The sequence below is a fragment of the Mytilus galloprovincialis genome, chromosome 11, assembly GCF_965363235.1.
Source record: "Mytilus galloprovincialis chromosome 11, xbMytGall1.hap1.1, whole genome shotgun sequence".
Taxonomy (NCBI): domain Eukaryota; kingdom Metazoa; phylum Mollusca; class Bivalvia; order Mytilida; family Mytilidae; genus Mytilus; species Mytilus galloprovincialis.
The window spans coordinates 4,444,018-4,470,909 of record NC_134848.1 but is presented as its reverse complement, the minus strand read 5'-3'; the positions used below and the strand labels follow the sequence as shown (position 1 = coordinate 4,470,909).

General features: G+C 34.2%; 1 protein-coding gene and 1 long non-coding RNA gene across 2 annotated transcripts in view; both read left to right on the top strand.

Moving 5' to 3' along the window:
* Positions 1-26,892, top strand: part of LOC143051559 (uncharacterized) — a 428,761-nt gene that overhangs the window by 308,922 nt on the left and 92,947 nt on the right. The gene's annotated exons all lie outside the window — the stretch shown is intronic.
* The window catches only part of LOC143051534 (uncharacterized), a 204,656-nt gene that overhangs the window by 134,939 nt on the left and 42,825 nt on the right, over positions 1-26,892 (top strand). The window contains exon 3 of the mRNA XM_076224426.1: positions 18,200-18,280. Within this exon, the coding sequence (XP_076080541.1) occupies positions 18,200-18,280 (81 nt within the window). The remainder of the gene's footprint in view (positions 1-18,199; positions 18,281-26,892) is intronic.

Here is a 26,892-nt window from a genome sequence, read left to right as displayed (position 1 = left end):
AACATGTGACATAGCAATGACACTCTTATACTCAACACCAACATATGACATAGCAATGCCACTCTTATACTCAACACCAACATGTGACATAGCAATGACACTCTTATGGTGAACACCAACATGTGACATAGCAATGACACTCTTATATTCAACACCAACATGTCACTTAGCAATGACATTCTTATACTCAACACCAACATGTGACATAACAATGACACTCTTATACTCAACACCAGCATGTAACGTAGCAGTGACAATTTTATACTCAACACCAACATGTGACATAACAATGATACTCTTATACTCAACACCAACATATGACATAGCAATGACACTCTTATACTCAATACCAGCATGTAACGTAGCAGTGACACTCTTATACTCAATACCAACATGTGACATAGCAATGACACTCTTATATTCAACACCAACATGTGACATAACAATGACACTCTTATACTCAACACCAGCATGTAACGTAGCAGTGACACTCTTATACTCAATACCAACATGTGACATAGCAATGACACTCTTATATTCAACACCAACATGTGACATAACAATGACACCCTTATACTCAACACCAGCATGTAACGTAGCAGTGACACTCGTATACTCAATACCAACATGTGACATAGCAATGACAATCTTATATTCAACACCAGCATGCCACTTAGCAATGACATTCTTATACTCAACACCAACATGTGACATCACAATGACACTCTTATAGTCAACACCAACATGTGACATCGCAATGACACTCTTATAGACAACACCAACATGTGACATAGCAATGACACTCTTTACCTCAACACCAACATGTGACATAGCAATGACACTCTTATACTCAACACCAACATGTGACATAGCAATGACACTCTTTACCTCAACACCAACGTGACAAAGCAATGATACTCTTTACTTCAACACCAACATGTGACATAGCAATGACACTCTTATAGTCAACACCAACATGTGACATAGAAATGACATTCTTATACTCAACACCAACATGTGACATAGCAATGACACTCTTTACCTCAACACCAAAATGTGGCATCGCAATGACACTCTTATAGTCAACACCAACATGTGACATAGCAATGACATTCTTATACTCAACACCAACATGTGACATAGCATTGACACTCTTATACTCAACACCAGCATGTGATGTAGCAGTGACACTCTTTTACTCAACACCAACATGTGACATAGCAATGACACTCTTTACCTCAACACCAACATGTGACATAGCAATGACATTCTTATACTCAACACCAACATGTGACATAGCAATGACACTCTTTACCTCAACACCAACATGTGACATAGCAATGACACTCTTATACTCAACACCAACAAATCACTTAGCAATGACACTCTTTACCTCAACACCAACATGTGACATAACAATGACACTCTTATACTCAACACCAGCATGTGACATAGCAATGACACTCTTTACCTCAACACCAACATGTGACATAGCAATGACATTCTTATACTCAACACCAACATGTGACATAGCAATGACATTCTTATACTCAACACTAACATGTGACATAGCAATGACACTCTTTACCTCAACACCAGCATGTGGCATAGCAGTACCACTCTTTACCTCAACATCAACATGTCACTTAGCAATGACACTCTTATACTTAACACCAACATGTGACATAGCAATGACACTCTTATACTCAACACCAACATGTCACTTAGCAATGACACTCTTATACTCAACACCAACATGTGACATATCAATGACATTATTACACTCATCACAAACAAGTGACAGATCACACTTATAGGCAATGCAAACTTGAAAAAAAATAAACATGGCTTATTGCAGTTCTTTACTTATACTCACCACAAACATACACCATTGCTATATTACCCTTATACTCACCACAAACATACACCATTGCTATATTACCCTTATACTCACCACAATCATACACCGTTGCTATATTACCCTTACACTGACCACAAACATACACCATTGCTATATTACCCTTATACTCACCACAAACATACACCATTGCTATATTACTTTTATTCTCACCACAAACATACACCATTGCTTTATTACCCTTATACTCACCACAAACATACACCATTGCTATATTACCCTTATACTCACCACAAACATACCCAATTGCTATATAACCCTTATACTCACCAGACACATACACCATTGCTATATTACTTTTATTCTCACCACAAACATACACCATTGCTTTATTACCCTTATACTCACCACAAACATACACCATTGCTATATTACCCTTATACTCACCACAAACATACACCATTGCTATATTACCCTTATACTCACCACAAACATACACCATTGCTATATTACCCTTATACTCACCACAAACATACACCATTGCTATATTACCCTTATACTCAGCACAAACATACACCATTGCTATATTACCCTTACACTCACCACAAACATACACCATTGCTATATTACCCTTATACTCACCACACACATACACCATTGCTATATTACCCTTATACTCACCACAAACATATACCATTGCTATATTAACGTTACACTCACCACAAACATACACCATTGCTATATTACCCTTATACTCACCACACACATACACCATTGCTATATTACCCTTACACTCACCACAAACATACACCATTGCTATATTACCCTTACACTCAGCACACACATACACCATTGCTATATTACTCGTAAAACAGAACTGAATCAGATCATTAAGGTTTTATTTTGTTTCCTGATGAAAAATTATTTTGTAAACATCTGATTTTAATGAGAAGTTGATGAGAACAAGTTGTGTTAACTTCTTTAGTTAGATAATGTTAATCTTTTAAAAATAACAAATACTTGACAGAATTATATAAAGTGGGGTCTTATTTTTCTTGTCTCTTCGTACTGAATCAGAAAATATAACTCGTTTTGATGTTTCTTGAAATTTTTTTTTTAAAACTGTTGATCATTCTACGTAATCATTGTTAATCAGACAGATTTAATGGACAACAAATATTTGATAGAATTATATAAAGTGGGGTCTCATTTTAATTGTCTTGTCCAGCTGAGTCCATTGATATAAATATTGTTTGTGTTTCTAGAAAAAAGTATTTTTTTTAACCTGACAGTTCTGATGGAAGTTCTGACATCTCACAATAAAACATGTAGTTTATTTGTTGTTTATGTAGAATATAAATAAAAGTGTGACTGGTCATTTTATTCAGTTTTGACCACTGATTGATGTGATATATATTTTGTTTATATTTATTACACAACGTTGTCCAGTTTATGACACAAGTTTTGATGTCTGTTATATGTTGATATTACAGTTTGGAAAGACACCATTAATGTTGGCGGCTGAGAGAGGACACCTGGAGGTAGTGACTTTCCTAGTCACTCACGGCAGTCAGTTAGACGCTACAGACAGGGCGGTAATGATAGATATAATAACCTTACTCTGACTAAACATCACTTTATACAGAATCTACACAAAATTATGTTGTTAATCAGACAGGTTTAATGGACAACAAATATTTGTTAGAATTATATAAAGTGGGGTCTCATTTTATTCGTAACACAGAACTGAATCAGATAGTTAAGGTTTTATTTTGTTTCTTGACGAAAAATTATTTTTGTAAACATCTGATTTTAATGAGAAGTTGATGAGAACAAGTTGTGTTAACATCTTTAGTTAGATAATGTTAATTCTACAGATTTAATGTAAAACATCTTTTAAAAATAACAAATACTTGACAGAATTATATAAAGTGGGGTCTTATTTTTCTTGTCTCTTCGTACTGAATCAGAAAATATTACTCGTTTTGTTGTTTCTTGAAATTTTTTTTTTTTAAACTGTTGATCATTCTACGTAATCATTGTTAATCAGACAGATTTAATGGACAACAAATATTTGATAGAATTATATAAAGTGGGGTCTCATTTTAATTGTCTTGTCCAGCTGAGTTCATTGATATAAATATTGTTTATGTTTCTAGAAAAAAGTTTTTTTTTAACCTGACAGTTCTGATGGCAGTTCTGACATCTCACAATAAAACATGTAGTTTATTTGTTGTTTATGTAGAATATAAATAAAAGTGTGACTGGTCATTTTATTCAGTTTTGACCACTGATTGATGTGATATATATTTTGTTTATATTTATTACACAACATTGTCCAGTTTATGACACAAGTTTTGATGTCTGTTATATGTTGATATTACAGAGTGGAATGACACCATTAATATGGGCGGCTCTGGAAGGACACCTGGAGGTAGTGACTTACCTAGTCACTCAAGGAAGTCAGCTAGAGGCCACAGACAGGGTAATGATAGATATAATGACCTTACTCTGACCAAACATCATTTTATACAGAATCTACACAAAATCATGTTGTTAATCAGACAGGTTTAATGGACAACAAATATTTGTTAGAATTATATAAAGTGGGGTCTCATTTTATTCGTAACACAGAACTGAATCAGATAGTTAAGGTTTTATTTTGTTTCTTGACACAAAATTATTTTGTAAACATCTGATTTTAATGAGAAGTTGATGAGAACAAGTTGTGTTAACATCTTTAGTCAGATAATGTTAATTCTACAGATCTAATGTAAAACATCTTTTAAAAATAGCAAATACTTGACAGAATTATATAAAGTGGGGTCTTATTTTTCTTGTCTCTTCGTACTGAATCAGAAAATATTACTCGTTTTAATGTTTTTTGAAAAAAAGTTTTTTTTTAACCTGACAGTTCTGATGGAAGTTCTGACATCTCACAATAAAACATGTTGTTTATTTGTTGTTTATTTAGAATATAAATACAAGTGTGACTGGTCATTTTATTCAGTTTTGACCACTGATTCATGTGATATATATTTTGTTTATATTTATTACACAACATTGTCCAGTTTATGACACAAGTTTTGATGTCTGTTATATGTTGATATTACAGTATGGAATGACACCATTAATGTTTGCGGCTCTGAGAGGACACCTGGAGGTGGTGACTTACCTAGTCACTCACGGCAGTCAGTTAGAAGTTACAGACACCTTGGTAATGATAGATATAATGACCTTACTCTGACTAAACATCACTTTATACAGAATCTACACGAAATCATGTTGTTAATCAGACAGGTTTAATGGACAACAAATATTTGTTAGAATTATATAAAGTGGGGTCTCATTTTATTCGTAACACAGAACTGAATCAGATAGTTAAGGTTTTATTTTGTTTCTTGACGAAAAATTATTTTGTAAACATCTGATTTTAATAAGAAGTTAATGAGAACAAACTGTGTTAACATCTTTAGTCAGATAATGTTAATTCTACAGATCTAATGTAAAACATCTTTTAAAAATAACAAATACTGGACAGAATTATATAAAGTGGGGTCTTATTTTTCTTGTCTCTTCGTACTGAATCAGAAAATTTAACTCGTTTTAATGTTTCTTGAAAAAAGTTTTTTTTTCAACTTTGGTCATTCTACTGAATCAGCATAAAATCATGTTGTTTATCATACATGTGAAATGGAAAACAAATACTTGTGAGACTTATATAAAGTGAGGGTTGCTAGTTACACATATAATTAAGACTTTACTAATCATTTTTTACCTGTTTTGTTTCACTGAATCAGAAAATATACATTGAATTTATATATCTTAATCTACCATTTAATAGTTTATACACAAATATAATTGGATATTTTCTTAACAGATGTTATATTTCTTACATTTGGTAAATTGTTTGACTCCTCTCATGATTTTATTATCACACACCATTAACATGTTTATATTTTTATATTGTTATAGGATGGAAAAACAGCTTTACATTATGCTGCTCGGTTTGGAGAGATTGATACAACAAAATTGTTGATAGATCAAGGATGCAGTCCTTGGGTGAAAACAAAAGAGGTAACATTCAGTTTTATTTTTATTTGATAGATAGATATTTTTTTCTCTAAAAACTAATTACAAGTCAACAGAGAAAGTACAATATAAATACAAATAAACAGATGCAGATAAAATATAATAGTACAACTTTTAAGTTTATGATGAAATACCTGTATAATAAACAGGTTAAACTAAATATGAAAAAAATCAGTCTGTGCTTAACTTTTACATGGAGGGAAAAACCTTTTTATTAATACACTTAATGAATGATACCAACAGTTTTCTTAAGGAGGCTCGCGGGTATAAGATTTTCAGAAAAAAATTTAACAATAATTTTTCATTACAAATTTCATTTATTACCTTAAGTAGTTATTACTTTATCATTATGGTACAAGAATCATTCCAAAAAATCAATTGGTGTGGGCCTCAGGTGACTTTTAAAATGTAGATATCATTGAAAAAGCTCCAAATTATCTCCCTTTGGTGCAAAAATGCCATTTTTTGGCATTAAAATTGAAATATCTTTTTTAACTCATATATTTTATATTGTTGTTTTCGAAAAAGCTGTACATAAACTAAATAACTGTAAAATTTAAGCGATTTCTGTAATTTAGTTCTTTTTTTATTTCGAAATTAAAACTATTTCCCCTATTAGGTCAACAGAAAAAAAGGACATTAACAAAAATGTATGCTTCTTTCGAAGGCAGATTGTGAGCATAAATGAATGGTGACCCCATTTTTGTCGAGCCTTCGACTTTAGTCAAAAAAGCGAGACTTAAGCGATCCTACATGTATTCGTCGGCGGCGTCCACAAATATTCACTCTGTGGTTAAAGTTTTTAAAATTTTAATAACTTTCTTAAACTATACTGAATTTCTACCAAACTCGTACAGAAGCTTGTTTATGATCATAAGAAAGTATCCAGAAAGAAATTTTGTAAAAAATAAAATTCCATTTTTCCGTATTTTACTTATAAATGAACTTAGTTTTTCTGCGAGGAAACATAACATTCACTCTGTGGTTAAAGTTTTTAAAATTTTAATAACTTTCATAAACTATCCTTGATTTGTACCAAACTTGGACAGAAGCTTGTTTATGATCATAAGACAGTATCAAGAAGAAAATTTTGTAAAAATGAATTTCCACTTTTCCGTATTTTACTTATAAATGGACTTAGTTTTTTGGCCAGAAACAAAACATTCACTCTGTGGTTTAAGTTTTTAAAAGTTTTATAATGTTCTTCAACTATCCTCGATTTCTACCAAACTTAGACAAAAGCTTGTTTCTGATCATAAGATATTATTCAGAAGTAAATTTTGTAAAAAAAAAAATCACTTTTTCCGTATTTTACTTATAAATGGACTTAGTTTTTCTTCCAGTTAACATTACATACAGTCTGCAGTTAAAGTTTATAAAACATTTATTAGATACATAAACTATCCTGGATTTTTTACCAAACTTGGAAGCTTCTTTCAATCAAAAGACAGTATCGAGAGGGAAATTTTTATTGATGTTTTTCCTCATTTTTGGAAAATGACGCTTTCAGCGTCTTGTTCCAATACTGCTGACCTGAACTTCCATTACATTTCTCTGCCTCCCGCGCTTGGTTTCGTATATTTTCTTCCCCATTACATTTCTCCGCCTACCGCGCTTGGTTTCGTATTTACTATTTTACATACAAACTGGAATCTGCTTGTATTATGTGTAGAAATCAACCGGGAACCAGTTTACATACCTCCGGTCCTTCTTATTACCAAAAAGATCGAAGTGTACCAACCAATGTAGTTAAGATACTCATAAATCTATTTTTATAACTTTATTGATTATGTGAAGTAAAACTAAAACATTGTTAAAACATAAAAGATATATAATTAATCGGGGAATACTTGATAGTCTTTTCGTTTTACAAACAACTGCCTTTTTTATAAGAAAATATAATATGTCTGTGTTAGTCCACTTTCTACTGGTTATAAGACAGATCGAAGTACCGGAAATCCGACTCAAGCTTTGTTTACAAAGTTACACCTGTAGAGTCTGTAACAGACTGTATCTGTATGACATGTGAATAAATTGTCGATATAGATGCTGGCTTTAATACAACGGTTTGAGAGAGCGCCGCCGATTTATTGGCGGGGCGGGAGAACAGATTTGAAGCTCTCGACGTTTGATGCGTGCACAACAGTGTCGTCATAGCTGATTCGGCGCGACCACTGTCTTACAAAGGATGAGTTTGCATAATGTACGGTGTTTTACTTAGTGGAATGTCAATTAACTCACAGTAAGAGTTATTCTTTACTTGCTTTTCCATTGTTTTCCACAATAATTGTTGCGTGGTATTCTTTGAATTTCTCTGCAGTTATGGTTCTCTTTGGACATCATATCCAGAAATCAACGCCACTTTGCTCATTTGAATATTATACTAATGAAATCGGGTACAAGTCACGGAAATTGTTTTGAAATGATAGGGATTTTTGAAAAAAATGACTATTTTAACTTTAATTTAAGTGATAGACAGGTTGCCGGGGCAAAAAATAATTATACACAACAATATACACCATTTAAACGAAATATAATGACTGTTGTTGCAAAAATCAAGGTTCCTGAGCTATTTAGATAATTGAAGCGAGAGGCTTTTAACATTGCAGTATAAAATACAGGCTAAAATGGCTGAAACGTCAAATCGTGTTGAAAATTGGCTAACAAGGTCATTAGATAAACAAGTTGCCGGGGTGAAACTTGAAACTTGGATGTCCAAAGAATAAGCAAGTCCAAACCTTGTATGTGTAGTCGTTGAATTCTAGGTCCCTGCGTAAAGTTAAAATGCCAATATTTTAAGAAGAATAAACTCACGAGAACACGAAAAATTCACTTAATTCGCGTTCATTGTTTTGATTTTGACCGCCTGACAACTTTACGGAAGTATCAGAGTGATTATAAACAATGACTCTGTGATGGGCAACTTATAATATCCGTGTTTTAAAGATTTTAACTATATCAAGCCAGTTTAGTTTAAACTATAATCATGTGGTACAATTCTCATTTACATATTATGAATATTAATTAGCAAAAGCACTACTAATTTCTGGCTATGTGCTTTTTTTTGAGGAATTCGTCTGGTTCAATAAGCGTAAATCAGCCCCTCAACTACCTTTTACATAAATTTATACTAACTTTGGCTTCAACTCCTTGTTTGTCCTTGTCTGGAGATCTTGTTGAAGTTCCAGTTTGGCAAGCATTTTTGAGACTTATCCATCCTCTCTTAACTTGTAATCTCTGGTGATAAATTTTACCGCTTGACATGTTTTATTTTGTTACCAGGTAGGAGTCCCATACTATGGTTCCATATTGAATAATGAGATCAATTCCTAAAGGTCTAGTTCATTATCCAATCTGACACAAATTTCAATAACTGGAATGCCACCCAAGTTGAATATATGGTGACCCACTATAACAGCATAATTACTTGGAATTGTGTTTAATACCATGATGGTTCAAAAGCATAAACTTAAATGGAGACAGAATTTTGACATGAAAGATTATGGATTAGTGTAAATTAAAAATTAGCTTACTATGATATATGGTTAAAATAAAGAATGAATATCAAATTGAACAGAGTTGTTATAAAATATCAATATGGCAGAGAGGTGGTTTCAAGTTTCATATAAAGGGACCTGACTGACATGGAATAAAAAAATCTAAGGAGTATCCCTATTTGTCTAATTTTCAAGGTGAAATGAAACAAGTATAACAATATTATGCTATTGTATAAATCTATAGAAATAGAATTTGCTTCAAGTAACAGAAATAACTATGTCACTAGTAACTTATTTAATGAGTATGTGGGTAATTAATCCTATAACATATGACCTCGGGAGCATTATTTACTATTTCTATTTACTGTTCTGATAAAAAAAAATTACTGTCCATGTGTCACACTTATAATTCAAAATTTAAAAAAATAATGAAAATATCAGTATAAAAACGTTAAAAATTGAATAAGAATGCGACGTCATATGTTATAGGACTAGTGGGGTATAATAGCTTGTTACAACAGGCTCTTCATAATCATTTGGTTGAAAGGATACTTGTCCACTTGTCTTTTTGTCCGTCTGATGAGTAAAGCCTTTTTCAACTGATTTTTATAGTTCGTTCTTATGTTGTACTGTTATACCACTGTCCGAGGTTAGGGGAGGGTTGGGATCCCGCTAACATGTTTAACCCCACCACATTATTTATGTATGTGCCTGTCCCAAGTCAGGAGCCTGTAATTCAGTGGTTGTCGTTTGTTTATGTGTTACATATTTGTTTTTCGTTCCTTTTTTTACATAAATAAGGCCGTTAGTTTTCTCGTTTGAATTGTTTTACATTGTCTTATCGGGCCTTTTATAGCTGACTATGCGGTATGGGCTTTGCTCATTGTTGAAGGCCGTACGGTGACCTACAGTTGTTAATGTCTGTGTCATTTTGGTCTTTTGTGGATAGTTGTCTCATTAGCAATCGTACCACATCTTCTTTTTTCAGGGATGATTCCACTATATAGTTTAGGGCCGCTTAGCGGCCCCAAAAAATTGTGTGAAAATAAATTCCCAATTTAGAAAAAAAATATTTTAAAATTGATTTTTCCGGAAATGTTTCCTGCACCGATTAAGGCAATTACAATTTTCCCCATTTGTCTTCAAAGTGTTTTAAGATCTGAATAAGAATGATGTAAACGAAAGATTGTTAAGATAAGATATGTTATCATATTGTTATTATGTGTTTTTCAGAGACGTTTCTCAATACCTTAGTTCTCGTAAAAGCAGACCTTTAAATGAAATATGCTTTTACTAGATCAAATACTCCCATAGCATTTTCTTCAATTAAATTGAAGAAAATGCTATGGGAGTATTTTATTTCGTAAAAGCATATAGATAATAGATGCTTTTTGTCAAAATGGGTCACATATTAAAAGCAGACCTCGACAGGGAGAAAAACATATAAATTATCAAAATTCAATAGGCGCCGATTGAGTAAAGGTTCTGCCTGGCTCTCAAATAAAAAAAAACGACTGTCTGCACATTTTTGAAAATACACGACAGATCATTTATGATGAAAAAGGATATCCACACACTATGAAACAGGTGAAACTTGATACAATTTCCGTTTTTACAGGAAAATGATATTATTTCATCATAGATCTTATGTGGAAAAAAAATCCCAATTTTTAAGAAAATTCCCAATTTGATGAAAATTCCCAATTTTGATGGTCAAGGGACCCATTTGAAAACAACTGGAATTATCCCTGTTTTTATAGTAGTCTGTATTCTTGATTTAGAAAAATGTAATTGCAAGAAAATATTACACATTACTTACAGTACTTTAGATCATTCAGGTAGTCTTTATTTAGTATGTACAAAAGAACAGCCAGTAGCCATTGGATATTGTAGATCATTTAAATAGTCTTGACCTTTTTATTAGTACAAAAGAACTTCTAGTAATCATTGGATATTGTAGATCATTCCAGTATTCTTGATCACCTATTTATTTGTACCAAAAAAACAGCCAGTAGTCATTGGATACTGTAGATCATTCAGGTAGTCTTGACCTATTAATTGTACAAAAAAAACAAGCCAGTAGTCATTGGATACTGTAGATCATTCAGGTAGTCTTGACTCTTGATCTGTTCATTTGTATTAAAAAAACCAGACAGTTGTCATCTTCACTTCACACATACATATACGAATATCAATTACATGCTTACAAGACATGTTGCAATGTTAAACTTATTACGGTATGTGAAAATCAAGACTTGCATAAAAAATATCCCAATATTATAGGTAGTGGCGTCATTTTTCTTCAGAACTTTCAGCTCGTTGATTGTTGAGTCTGCGATTAACAGCAAAAGAAGGCGAGACACTGGGTTCCGTTAAAACTGGTTGTTTTTTGTCGAGCCTGCGACTTTAATCTCAGAAAGCTCGGCATAGGGATAGCGATCAAGCAGTGGCGGCGGCATTAGCTAACTTCTTAAAAGCTTTATATTTTAGAAGGTGGAAGACCTGGATGCTTCATACTTTGTATATGGATGCCTCATGTTACGAAGTTACCGCCAGTCACATGTCCAATGTCCTTGACCTCATTTTCATGGTTCAGTGACTACTTGGAATTTTTTTTTTTTTGTAATGTTAAATTTTCTTTTATAAGTAATAGTATAACTATATTTGGTATGTGCGTACCTTGCAAGGTCCTCATGCCCGTCAGACAGTTTTCACTTGACCTCGACCTCATTTCATGAATCCGTGAACAAGGTTAAGTTTTGGTGGTCATGTCCATATCTCAGATACTATTAGCAATAGGTCTTGTATATTCGGTGAATGGAAGGACTGTAAGGTGTACATGTCCAACTGGCAGGTGTCATCTGACCTTGACCTCATTTTCATGGTTCAGTGGTTATAGTTAAGTGTTTGTGTTTTGGTCTGTTTTTCTTATACTGTATGCAATAGGTCTACTATATTTGGTGTATGGAATGATTGTAAAGTGTACATGTCTAGCTGGCAGGTGTCAACTGACCTTGACCTCATTTTCATGGTTTAATGGTCAAATATAAAAAAGAAGATGTGGTATGATTGCCAATGAGACAACTGTCCACTAGAAACCAAAATGACACAGACATTAATTGTATGGCCTTCAACAATGAGCAAAGCCCATACTGCATAGTCAGCTATAAAAGGCCCCAATAAGACAATGTAAAACAATTCAAACAAGAAAACTAACGGCCTTATTTATATAAAAAAATGAACGACAAGTTAAGTTTTTGAGTTTTGGTCTTTTTTTCTAATACTATATACAATAGGTCAACTATATTTGGTGTACGGAAATATTTTATGATCAATATGTCAGTTGCGTAGGTTTTATTTGACCTTGACCTCATTTTCAGGGTTCATTGCTCAGTGTTAAGTTTTTGTGTTTTGGTCTGTTTTTCTTAAATTATAAGCAATAGGTCAACTATATTTGTTGTATGGAAAAACACACCCTACACCAATCATACACTACTGACACAACTACCATCTCATCATTCTCCACCAACACACCTAACACTAATCATATACTACTGACACAACTACCATCTCAGCATACTCCACCAACACACCCTACACCAATCATATACTACTGACACAACTACCATCTCAATATACTCCACCAACACACATAACACCAATCCTACACTACTGACACAACTACCATCTCATCATACTCCACCAACACACCCTACACCAATCATATACTACTGACACAACTACCATCTCATCATACTCCACCAACACACCCTACACCAATCATATACTACTGACACAACTACCATCTCATCATACTCCACCAACACACATAACACCAATCCTACACTACTGACACAACTACCATCTCATCATACTCCACAAACACACCCTACACCAATCATATACTACTGACACAACTACCATCTCATCATACTCCACCAACACACATAACACCAATCCTACACTACTGACACAACTACCATCTCATCATTCTCCACCAACACACTTAACATCAATCCTACACTACTGACACAACTACAAATCTCATCATACTCCACCAACACACCTAACACCAATCCTACACTACTGACACAGCTACCATCTCATCATACTCTACCAACACACCCTACATCAATCATACACTACTGACACAACTACCATGACTACCATCTCATCATACTCCACCAACACACCCTTCATCAATGCTAAACTACTGACACAACTACCATGACTACCATCTCATCATACTCCACCAACACACCCTACATCAATCCTACACTACTGACACAACTACCATCTCATTATACTCTACCAACACACCCTACATCAATCCTAAACTACTGACACAACTACCATCTCATCATACTCCACCAACACACTTAACACCAGTCCTACACTACTGACACAACTACCATCTCATCATACTCCACCAACACACCCTACACCAATCATATACTACTGACACAACTACCATCTCATCATACTCCACCAACACACATAACACCAATCCTACACTACTGACACAACTACCATCTCATCATTCTCCACCAACACACTTAACACCAATCCTACACTACTGACACAACTACCATCTCATCATACTCCACCAACACACCCTACACCAATCATACACTACTGACACAACTACCATCTCATCATACTCCATCAACACACCCTACACCAATCATACACTACTGACACAACTACCATCTCATCATACTCCACCAACACACTTAACACCAATCATACACTACTGACACAACTACCATCTCATCATACTCCACCAACACACCTAACACCAATCCTACACTACTGACACAACTACCATCTCACCATACTCCACCAACACACCCTTCATCAATCCTACACTACTGACACAACTACAATCTCATCATAATATGCCAAAACATCTAATACTTATCCTATACTACTGACACAACTACCATCTCATCATACTCCACCAACACACCTAACACCAATCCTACACTACTGACACAACTACCATCTCACCATACTCTACCAACACACCCTTCATCAATCCTACACTACTGACACAACTACCATCTAACCATACTCCACCAACACACCCTTCATCAATCATACACTACTGACACAACTATCATGTCATCATCATGATCATACTCCATCAACACACCTAGCACCAATCATACACTACTGACACAAAAACCATCTCATCATACTCTACCAACACACCTAACACCAATCCTACACTACTGACACAACTACCATCTCATCATACTCTGCCAACACACCCTACACCAATCATATACTACTAATACAACTACCATCTCACCATACTCCACCAACACACCCTACATCAACCATATACTACTGACACAACTACCATCTCATCATACTCCACCAACACACCTAACACCAATCATATACTACTGACACAACTACCATGACTACCATCTAATCATACTCCACCAACACACCCTACACCAATCATATACTACTGACACAACTACCATCTCACCATACCCCACCAACACACCCTACATAAACCATATACTACTGACACAACTACCATCTCAAAATACTCCACCATCACACCTAACACCAATAATATACTACTGACACAACTACAATGACTACCATCTAATCATACTCCACCAACACACCCTGCACCAATCATATACTACTGACACAACTACCATCTCACTATACTCCACAAACATACCCTACATCAATCCTACACTACTGACACTACTACCATCTCATCATACTCCACCAACACACCTAACACCAATCCTACACTACTGACACAACTACCATCTCATCATACTCTGCAAACACACCTAACACCAATCCTACACTACTGACACAACTACCATCTCATCATACTCTGCCAACACACTTAACACCAATCCTACACTACTCACACAACAACCATCTCATCATACTCTACCAACACACCTACCACCAATCATACACTACTGACACAACTACCATCATATCATACTCCACCAACAAACCTAACACCAATCCTACATTACTGACACAACTACCATGTCATCATACTCCTTCAACACACCTAACACCAATCATATACTACTGACACAGCTACCATCTCATCATACTCCACCAACACACCCTACACCAATCCTACACTACTGACACAACTACCATCTCATCATACTCCACCAACACACCCTACAACAATCCTAAACTACTGACACAACTACCATCCCATCATACTCCACCAACACACCCTACATCAATCATATACTACTGACACAGCTACCATCTCATCATACTGTACCAACACACCCTACATCAATCCAATTACACATCCTACACCACCAGCACATCAACCATCCAATCAAACCTTACCATCATAACTACCATCTAATCACATTCAACCAACATACCTTACACCAATTATACACTAATAACAAAGCTATGATCTAATCCTACTCCAGCAACACATCATACACTACCAACACAACTACCATCTTATCATACTTTACCAACACACTTGATACCAAGCATTCATTAATTAATCAATTAGACAATATAAAAAGTATAAAACAAGAACAGTGTTACCCACATATTTCAGCCTTTTATAATGCAAGTGTCATTTTGCTTGTAAATAGAGCACAAACAAGAAAAATGATACTCCACAGCAACATATATTACAGTTTTCTTCATGTGTCATTAATATTAAGATATTGAAAAGAGCACAAACAAGAAAAGTGACACTCCGCAGAAACATATGTTAGCCTTTTACTTGTGTGTCATAGTGGTTGTCAATGAAGCACTTTATAGAATAATAATACTCTCATTATCCATGTGAATTGAACACATACCACGAATATTGACACTCCACAGTAACATATGTCAGCCTTTTACTCATTTGTGATATTAGTTGTCAATAAAGCACATACTTGAATAATAATATTATTCAAGTGAATCGAACACAAAGCACGAAAAATGACACTCTGCAGTAACATTAGTCAGCCTTTTACTCATGTGTCATAGTGGATGTCATAAAGCAAGTACTAGAATAATAATACTCTCATTGTCAATGTGAATCGAACAAAAATAACGAATAATAACACTCCACAATAACATATGTAAGCTTTTTACTCATGTGTCATAGTTGTTGTCAATAAAGCATGTACTAGAATAATAACATGGACTGTCATCATCCATATGAATCGAACAAAAATCATGACTAATGAGACTCCAGTGTAACATATGTCAGCATTTTATGCAGGTGTCATAGTTGTTGTCAATAAAGCACTTACTAGAATAATATTACTGTCATTGGCAATGTGAATCAAACAAAAATCATGAATAATAACACACCACAGTAACATATGTCAGAATTTTACTCATGTGTCATAGTTGTTGTAAATAAAGCACGTACTAGAATAATAATATGGAATCTCATCATCCATGTGAATCGAACAAAAATCACGAAAAAGTAAACTCCAGAGTAACATATGTCAGCATTTTACTCATGTGTCATAGTTGTTGTAAATAAAGCACTTACTAGAATAATATGGACTCTCATCATCCATGTGAATCGAACAAAAATCACGAAAAAGTAAACTCCAGAGTAACATATGTCAGCATTTTACTCATGTGTCATAGTTGTTGTAAATAAAGCACGTACTAGAATAATAATATGGAATCTCATCATCCATGTGAATCGAACAAAAATCACGAAAAAGTAAACTCCAGAGTAACATATGTCAGCATTTTACTCATGTGTCATAGTTGTTGTAAATAAAGCACTTACTAGAATAATATGGACTCTCATCATCCATGTGAATCGAACAAAAATCACGAAAAAGTAAACTCCAGAGTAACATATGTCAGCATTTTACTCATGTGTCATAGAAGCTGTCAATAAAGTATGTACTAGAATAATATTACTCTGAATTGAACACAAAATACGAATAATAGAACTCCACATTAACACTTGTCAGCCTTTTACTCATGTGCTATTAAACTTGTGAATATAGAGCAAGCAAGAATAACAGACATATGGTTTGAGCACATATATTTTAGGAGTCGCACATAAACATGATTATTTTTTCAAGAAATAATCAGAGATATGTATGAATAAAGAAATAATCCCAGCTGTATTTTGCAGAATGTATTTTAATATAACAGTTGTACCAGTAATATGAGATTTTTCATATGTTCCAAATATGTAGAGTTAGTAAAATCCCTAACACTCTGTTGTTACTTATTACAAGTTAATGACACAGACAAAATTAACTGTAGTTTCCAGACAGATTGTTGAATTATCATAAAGATAGCTTTATTTCTTGTAGTTTGTTTGGTTTTAATGTAATATTTTACATACTGCAATAATTTCTTTAACAGTAAAATCTCAAAAATTATTCATTGATCTCTTTACAATGTTTCTTCATATTTGTTGTTGGTTTAGGTTCACTGGTTTTTAGGTCAAGTATAAATAAGACTATTCTGCATTGTATAGATAAAATTGATGCAACAGTTACCTATTATTTATTGCATTATACATGTTATGTAGGTAACATTAGTGCAATAATTTACCTATTATTTATTCGTTTTGAATTATATTCTAGGTAACATTAATGCAACAATTACCTATTATTTATCGTTTTACATTGTACATGTTGTATAGGTAAAATTTATTCACCAGTAACCTATTACTTAATGTTTTACAGTTTTTTTAAATAAAAGATATATTTGTGTATAATTAATGAAAGATTATTTGATTGTATTTCAGGGTAAGACTCCTTATGATCTGGTAACAACATCAATGTATTATTCTAAAAAGAAGAAGAAAGAAGTGATGGACTTCCTTAAGGTAAATAGTATTGTCTTACTTTAAAAGATATTTACAGATTATGAGAGACAAAACAGACTTGGTACAAAGAAATTACAATTAAACAGTTGCCTGTAGTTTTCAATGTCATTGTAGTAATTTTTGTCAGTTAACAATGTAAGTTGACAATTCCAAGCTTGTTGCCTAATATACATGTTGGCATATGTGGAAGACAAATGTTTATAATCTGTGTTCTCATCTGTTGGATGCCATCGGGCGAAGTGAGCTATGGGCCAGGTGAGCTTTTCCCATCACTTGGCGTCCGGCGTCGTCCATCGTCATTAACTTTTACAAAAATCTTCTCCTCTGAAATTGATTGGCTAAAATTTCACCAAACTTGGCCACAATTATCATTGGGGTATCTAGTTTAAAAATTGTGTCCGGTGACCCGCCAAACCAACCAAGATGGCCGCCATGGCTAAAAATAGAACATAGGGGCAAAATGCAGTTTTTGGCTTATAACTGAAAAACCAAAGCATTTAGAGCAATCTGACGTCGGTAAAAATCAGGTTAAGATCTATCTGCCCTGAAATTTTCAGATGAATCGGACAACCCGTTGTTGGGTTGCGGCCCCTAAATTGGTAAATTTAAGGAAATTTTACTGTTTTTGGTTGTTGTCTTGAATATTATTATAGATAGAGATAAACTGTAAACAGCAATAATGTTCAGCAGAGTAAGATTTACAAATAAGTCAATATGACCGAAATGATCAGTTGACCCCTTTAGGAGTTATTGCCCTTTATAGTATATTTTTAACCATTTTTCGTAAATCTTAGTAATCTTTTACAAAAATCTTCTCCTCTGAAATGAATGGGCTAAATTTCACCAAACTTGGCCACAATCATCATTGGGGTATTTAGTTTAAAAATTGTGTCTGGTGACCCGCCAAACCAACCAAGATGGCCGTCATGGCTAAAAATAGAACATAGGGGCAAAATGCAGTTTTTGGCTTTTAACTCAAAAACCAAAGCATTTAGAGCAATCTGACGTCGGTAAAATTGTTTATCAGGTTAAGATCTATCTGCCCTGAAATTTTCAGATGAATCGGACAACCCGTTGTTGGGTTGCGGCCCCTAAATTGGTAAATTTAAAGAAATTTTACTTATTTAAGTAGCCAGTATTTCGGTACTGGCATGAAAATACGGATTTTTTTGTGTTATTAAAATTTGCTGTTACAAAATGATAGAAATTATTTTAAATTAAGGAATGTATCTCCCTCATGCAAAGCTCTGATTCCTTTCACGGATTTGGCTATACTTTTTGGACCTTTTGGATTATAGCTCTTCATCTTTTATATAAGTTTTGGATTTCAAATATTTTGGCCACGAGCATCACTGAAGAGACATGTATTGTCGAAATGCGCATCTGGTGCAAGAAAATTGATACCGTTAATTTTATTACTATCACTGGGTCGATGCCTCTGCTGGTGGACTATTAGTCCCCGAGGGTATCACCAGCCCAGTAGCCAGTATTTCGGTACTGGCATGAAAATACGGATTTTTTTGTGTTATTAAAATTTGCTGTTACAAAATGATAGAAATTATTTTAAATTAAGGAATGTATCTCCCTCATGCAAAGCTCTGATTCCTTTCACGGATTTGGCTATACTTTTTGGACCTTTTGGATTATAGCTCTTCATCTTTTATATAAGTTTTGGATTTCAAATATTTTGGCCACGAGCATCACTGAAGAGACATGTATTGTCGAAATGCGCATCTGGTGCAAGAAAATTGATACCGTTAATTTTATTACTGTTTTTGGTTGTTATCTTGAATATTATTATAGATAGAGATAAACTGTAAACAGCAATAATGTTCAGCAGAGTAAGATTTACAAATAAGTCAACATGACTGAAATGATCAGTTGACCCCTTTAGGAGTTATTGCCCTTTATAGTATATTTTTGAACCATTTTTCGTAAATCTTGGTAATCTTTTACAAAAATCTTCTCCTCTGAAATGAATGGGCTAAATTTCACCAAACTTGGCCACAATCATCATTGGGGTATTTAGTTTAAAAATAGTGTCCAGTGACCCACCAAACCAACCAAGATGGCCGTCATGGCTAAAAATAAAACATAGGGGCAAAATGCAGTTTTTGGCTTATAACTCAAAAACCAAAGCATTTAGAGCAAATATGACGTCGGTAAAATTGTTTATCAGGTTAAGATCTATCTGCCCTGAAATTTTCAGATGAATGAGACAACCCGTTGTTGGGTTGCGGCCCCTAAATTGGTAAATTTAAGGAAATTTTACTGTTTTTGGTTGTTATCTTAAATATTATTATAGATAGAGATAAACTGTAAACAGCAATAATGTTCAGCAGAGTAAGATTTACAAATAAGTCAACATGACCGAAATGATCAGTTGACCCCTTTAGGAGTTATTGCCCTTTATAGTATATTTTTAACCATTTTTCGTAAATCTTAGTAATCTTTTACAAAAATCTTCTCCTCTGAAATGAATGGGCTAAATTTCACCAAACTTGGCCACAATCATCATTGGGGTATTTAGTTTAAAAATAGTATCCAGTGACCCACCAAACCAACCAAGATGGCCGTCATGGCTAAAAATAGAACATAGGGGCAAAATGCAGTTTTTGGCTTATAACTCAAAAACCAAAGCATTTAGAGCAAATCTGACGTCGGTAAAATTGTTTATCAGGTTAAGATCTATCTGCCCTGAAATTTTCAGATGAATCAGACAACCCGTTGTTGGGTTGCGGCCCCTAAATTGGTAAATTTAAGGAAATTTTACTGTTTTTGGTTGTTATCTTGAATATTATTATAGATAGAGATAAACTGTAAACAGCAATAATGTTCAGCAGAGTAAGATTCACAAATAAGTCAACATGACCGAAATGATCAGTTGACCCCTTTAGGAGTTATTGCCCTTTATAGTATATTTTTAACCATTTTTCGTAAATCTTAGTAATCTTTTACAAAAATCTTCTCCTCTGAAATGAATGGGCTAAATTTCACCAAACTTGGCCACAATTATCATTGGGGTATTAAGTTTAAGAATAGTGTCCAGTAACCCACCAAACCAACCAAGATGGCCGTCATGGCTAAAAATAGAACATAGGGGCAAAATGCAGTTTTTGGCTGATAACTCAAAAACCAAAGAATTTAGAGCAAATCTGACGTCGGTAAAATTGTTTATCAGGTGAAGATCTATCTGCCCTGAAATTTTCAGATGAATTGGACAACCCGTTGTTGGGTTGCGGCCCCTAAATTGGTAAATTCAAGGAAATTTTACTATTTTTGGTTGTTATCTTGAATATTATTATAGATAGAGATAAACTGTAAACAGCAATAATGTTCAGCAGAGTAAGATTTACAAATAAGTCAACATGACCAAAATGGTCAGTTGACCCCTTTAAGAGTTATTGCCCTTTATAGTCAATTTTTAACCATTTTTCGTAAATTTTAGTATTTTTTTACAAAAATCTTCTCCTCTGAGACTACTAGGCCAAACTAAACCAAACTTGGCCACAATCATTATTGGGGTATGTAGTTTAAAAATTGTGTCCGGTGACCCGCCAAACCAACCAAGATGGCCACCATGGCTGAAAATAGAACATAGGGGTGAAATGCAGTTTTTGGCTTATAAATCTAAAAAACCAAAGCATTTAGAGCAAATCTGACATGGGGTTAAATTGTTTATCAGGTCAAGATCTATCTGCCCTGAAATTTTCAAATAAACCAGACAACCCATTGTTGGGTTGCTGCCCATAAATTGATAATTTTAAGGAAATTTTACTGTTTTTGGTTTTTATCTTGAAAATTGTTATAGATAGAGATAAACTGTAAACAGCAATAATGTTCAGCAGAGTAAGATTTAAAATAAGTCAACATGACCGAAATGATCAGTTGACCCCTTTAGGAGTAATTGCCCTTTATAGTATATTTTTAACCATTTTTCGTAAATCTTAGTAATCTTTTACAAAAATCTTCTCCTCTGAAACTACTGGGCCAAATTAATCCAAACTTAGCCACAATCATCTTTGTGGTATGTAGTTAAGAAAAATGTGTGGCGTGACCCTGCCAACCAACCAAGATGGCAACCATGGCTAAAAATAGAACATAGGGGTAAAATGTAGATTTTGGCTTATAACTTTTAAACCAAAGCATTTAAAGCAAATCTGACATGGGGGTGAAATGATCTATTAGGTCAAGATCTATCTGCCCTGAAATTTTCAGACAAATCGGACTACCCGTTGTTGGGTTGCAGCCCCAGAATTAGTAAATTTAAGGACATTTTGCAGTTTTTGCTTATTTTTTTAAATATCATTATAGATATAGATAAACTATAAACAGCAATTATGTTCAGCAAAGTAAGATTTACAAATAGATCAACATGACCAAAATTGTCAGTCAATCCATTAAGGAGTTATTGCCCTTTATAGTCAATTTTTAACCATTTTTTCTAACATTTTAGTATTCTTTTAAAAAATCTTCTCCTCTGAAACTACTGGGCCAAATTTAACCAAACTTAGCCACAATCATCATTTGGGTATCTTGTTTTAAAAATGTGTGGCATGACCCTGCCAAACAAAGATGGCCGCCATGGCTTAAAATAGAACATAGGGGTAAAATGTAGATTTTGGCTTATTACTCTAAAACCAAAGCATTTAGAGCAAATCTGACATTGGGTAAAATAATCTATTAGGTCAAGATCTATCTGCCCTGAAATTTTCAGACAAAACAGACAACCTGTTGTTGGGTTGCTGCCCCAGAATTCGTAATTTTAAGGACATTTTGCAGTTTTTGGTTATTATCTTGAATATTATAATAGCTAGAGATAAACTGTACACAGCATTAATGTTCAGCAAAGTAAGATTTACAAATAAGTCAACATGACCAAAATTTCAGTTTACCCCTTAAGGAGTTATTGCCCTTTATAGTCATTTTTGTCGAGCCTGCAACTTTTGTTGCAGAAAGCTAGACATAGGGATAGTGATCCGGCGGCGGCGGCGGCTACGGCGGCTACGGCGGCGGTGTTAGCTCACTTCTTAAAAGCTATATATTTTAGAAGGTGGAAGACATGGATGCTTCATATTTTGTTTATAGATGCCTCATGTTACGAATTTTCCGTCAGTCACATGTCCATTGTCCTTGACCTCATTTTCATGGTTCAGTGACCACTTGAAAAAAAGTTCAGATTTTTTGTAATGTTAAATTCTCTCTTACTGTTAGTAATAGGATAACTATATTTTGTATGTGCGTACCTTGCAAGGTCCTCATGCCCATCAGACAATTTTCACTTGACCTCGACCTCATTTAATGGATCAGTGAACAAGGTTAAGTTTTGGTGGTCAAGTCCATATCTCAGATACTATAAGCAATAGGTCTAGTATATTCTGTGTATGGAAGGACTGTAAGGTGTACATGTACAACTGGCAGGTGTCATCTGACCGTGACCTCATTTTCATGGTTCAGTGGTTATAGTTAAGTTTTTGTGTTTTGGTCTGTTTTTCTCATACTTTATGCAATAGGTTTACTATATTTGTTGTATGGAATGATTGTAAGGTGTACATGTCTAGCGGGCAGATGTCATCTGACCTTGACAACATTTTCATGGTTCAGTGGTTATAGTTAAGTTTTTGTGTTTTGGTCTGTTTTTCTCATACTTTATGCAATAGGTTTACTATATTTGTTGTATGGAATGATTGTAAGGTGTACATGTCTAGCGGGCAGATGTCATCTGACCTTGACAACATTTTCATGGTTCAGTGGTTATAGTTAAGTTTTTGTGTTTTGGTCTGTTTTTCTCATACTTTATGCAATAGGTTTACTATATTTGTTGTATGGAATGATTGTAAGGTGTACATGTCTAGCGGGCAGATGTCATCTGACCTTGACAACATTTTCATGGTTCAGTGGTTATAGTTAAGTTTTTGTGTTTTGGTCTGTTTTTCTCATACTTTATGCAATAGGTTTACTATATTTGTTGTATGGAATGATTGTAAGGTGTACATGTCTAGCGGGCAGATGTCATCTGACCTCATTTTCATGGTTCAGTGGTCAAAGTTAAGTTTTTGAGTTTTGGTCTTTTTATCTAATACTATATGCCATAGGTCAACTATATTTAATGTATGGAAATATTTTATGATCTATATGTCAGTCGTGCAGGTTTTATTTGACCTTGACCTGGTTTTCATGGTTTATTGCTCAGTGTTAAGTTTTTGTGTTTTGGTCTATTTTCTTAAACTATAAGCAATAGGTCAACTATATTTGTTGTATGGAAGCATTGTTAGCTGTACATGTCTGCCTGGCATATGGTTCAACTGACCCTGACCTCAATTTCATGGTTCATATTAAGTTTATGTGACAGTCATAATAAAGCTTTATATTTAGGAGTATCAACATAATATCAATTATTAGTATATTTGTTGTATGGAAGCATTGTTAGCTGTATATGTCTGCCTGGCATATGGTTCAACTGACCCTGACCTCAATTTCATGGTTCATATTAAGTTTATGTGACAGTCGTAATAAAGCTTTATATTTAGGAGTATCAACATAATATCAATGATTAGTAAAGAAGGCGAGACATTTCAGTGTGTGCACTCTTGTTTAACAATTTTCATAAATATTTGTAAATTTTTAAAATACATTTTCCACTGTAATTACGGGGCAAAGTTCATTATAGATAGAGATAATTGTAGCAAGAAGAATGTCCAGTAAAGTTAGATCTACAAACACATCATGATCACCAAAACACAATTTTGTCATGAATTTATCTGTGTCCATTGTGTAATATGCACATAGACCAAGGTGAGCGACACTGGCTCTTGAGAGCCTCTAGTTTTATACGCAAGTCAAAATTTTGACGGGACATATTATGGGTATACAAATGTCCAGTGTCCATCCGTCTGTCCGGCGTAAACATGTCGCACCATAACTTGAGAACACCTTATTTAAATTTCATGAAACTTAATATAGTTGTTTCTTATGATGGTCAAATGAAAATAAGATTTAAACTTTATGAGTTACGGCACTTTGTAACTAAAACAGTGGTGTGATTCTTTTTCACATGTCGCACCATATCTCAAAAACGATTCTTAATTATTGCTTAAAACTTTACACACCTCTTTATTATATTAATCTAAAGATCTGTATACTTTTTGGAGTTATTGAGTATTTTGTAAAAAGGATCTGTTTTAAATAGACTATTTTCATATTACTGACTCTTGACTCCTGATATATGTTCCATTTTTGTCTCGCCTGTGACGAAAGTCGTAGAGTGAGACATGGGTATTACTATCCGGTGGCGGCGTAAACTATTTGTATAAAACTTTATATTTCAGAAGGTAGAAGACCTGGATGCTTCATACTTTGTATGCAGATACCTTATATTAGGAAGTTTCCGTCTGTCATATGTCCATTGTCCTTGACCTCATTTTCATGGTTCAGCGACTGCTTGAAAAAAAATTGGATTTTTTGTTATGTGAATTTCTCACTTATGAGTGAAAGGATAACTATATTTGGTATATGGGTTCCTTACAACGTCTACATGTCCGTCAGATAGGGTTCACCTGACCTCTACCTCATTTCATGGATCAGTGATCAAGGTTAAAGTTATGTGATTAGGTCCATTTCTCGGATACTATAAGCAATAGGTCAGCTATGTATGGTGTATAGAATGATTGTAAGGGGTACAAATCAGTCTGGCAGGTTTCATCTGACCTTGACCTCATTTTCACGGTTCATTAGTCAATGTTAAGTTTTTGTGTTTGGTCTGTTTTTATAATACTATAAGCAATAGGTCAACAATATTTGGTGTATGGATTAATGATTGTAAGGTGTACATGTCTGACTGGCAGGTGTCATTTGTCCTTGACCTCATTTTCATGGTTCATTGGTCAATGTTAAATTTTAGTGTTTTGGTCTGTTTTTCTAATACTATAAGCAATAGGTCAACTATGTTTGGTGTATGGAATGATTGTAAGGTGTATATGTCTGTCTGGCAGGGTTCATCTGACCTTGACCTCATTTTCATGGTTCGTTGGTCAGTGTTTAGTTTTCCTGTTTAAGTCTGCTGCTTAGATACTATAAGCAATAAGGTAAACTTTATTTGGTGCATGGAATGATTGTAAGGTGTACATGTCTGTTTGACTTGGTTTATATAACCTTGACCTCATTTTCATGGATCATTAATAATTTTAAGTTTATGTGATACTTGTAGTGAAACTTTATCTTTATCTTTAGGACTATCAACATAAAACCAATCATGGTTAGTAAAGCAGGCGAGACATTTCAGCGGGTGCATTCTTGTCAGAATTATTCCGTTTTACTTTTCGAAAAACCATATATACTTATATTGGGTGAATGCCCCCAGACTAGTCAAGTTAGTCGGGGTCAAGAGACCTTTTGTCTATAATTTTGAAAACCATTATAAAGAGAAAATCTGACAAGAGCTAAAATGTTCAGGATGTTGAGCTCTGCCAATTTTTTATACTTGTCAAAACCGTCAGATGACTTCTTGTAGGATTTATTGCCCTCAAATGACAAATTTTACCATTTTTTTTATTTTTGCCTACTATCTTGAAAACTATAATAGATAGAGCGGTGAAGATGATGAACAAGACAAG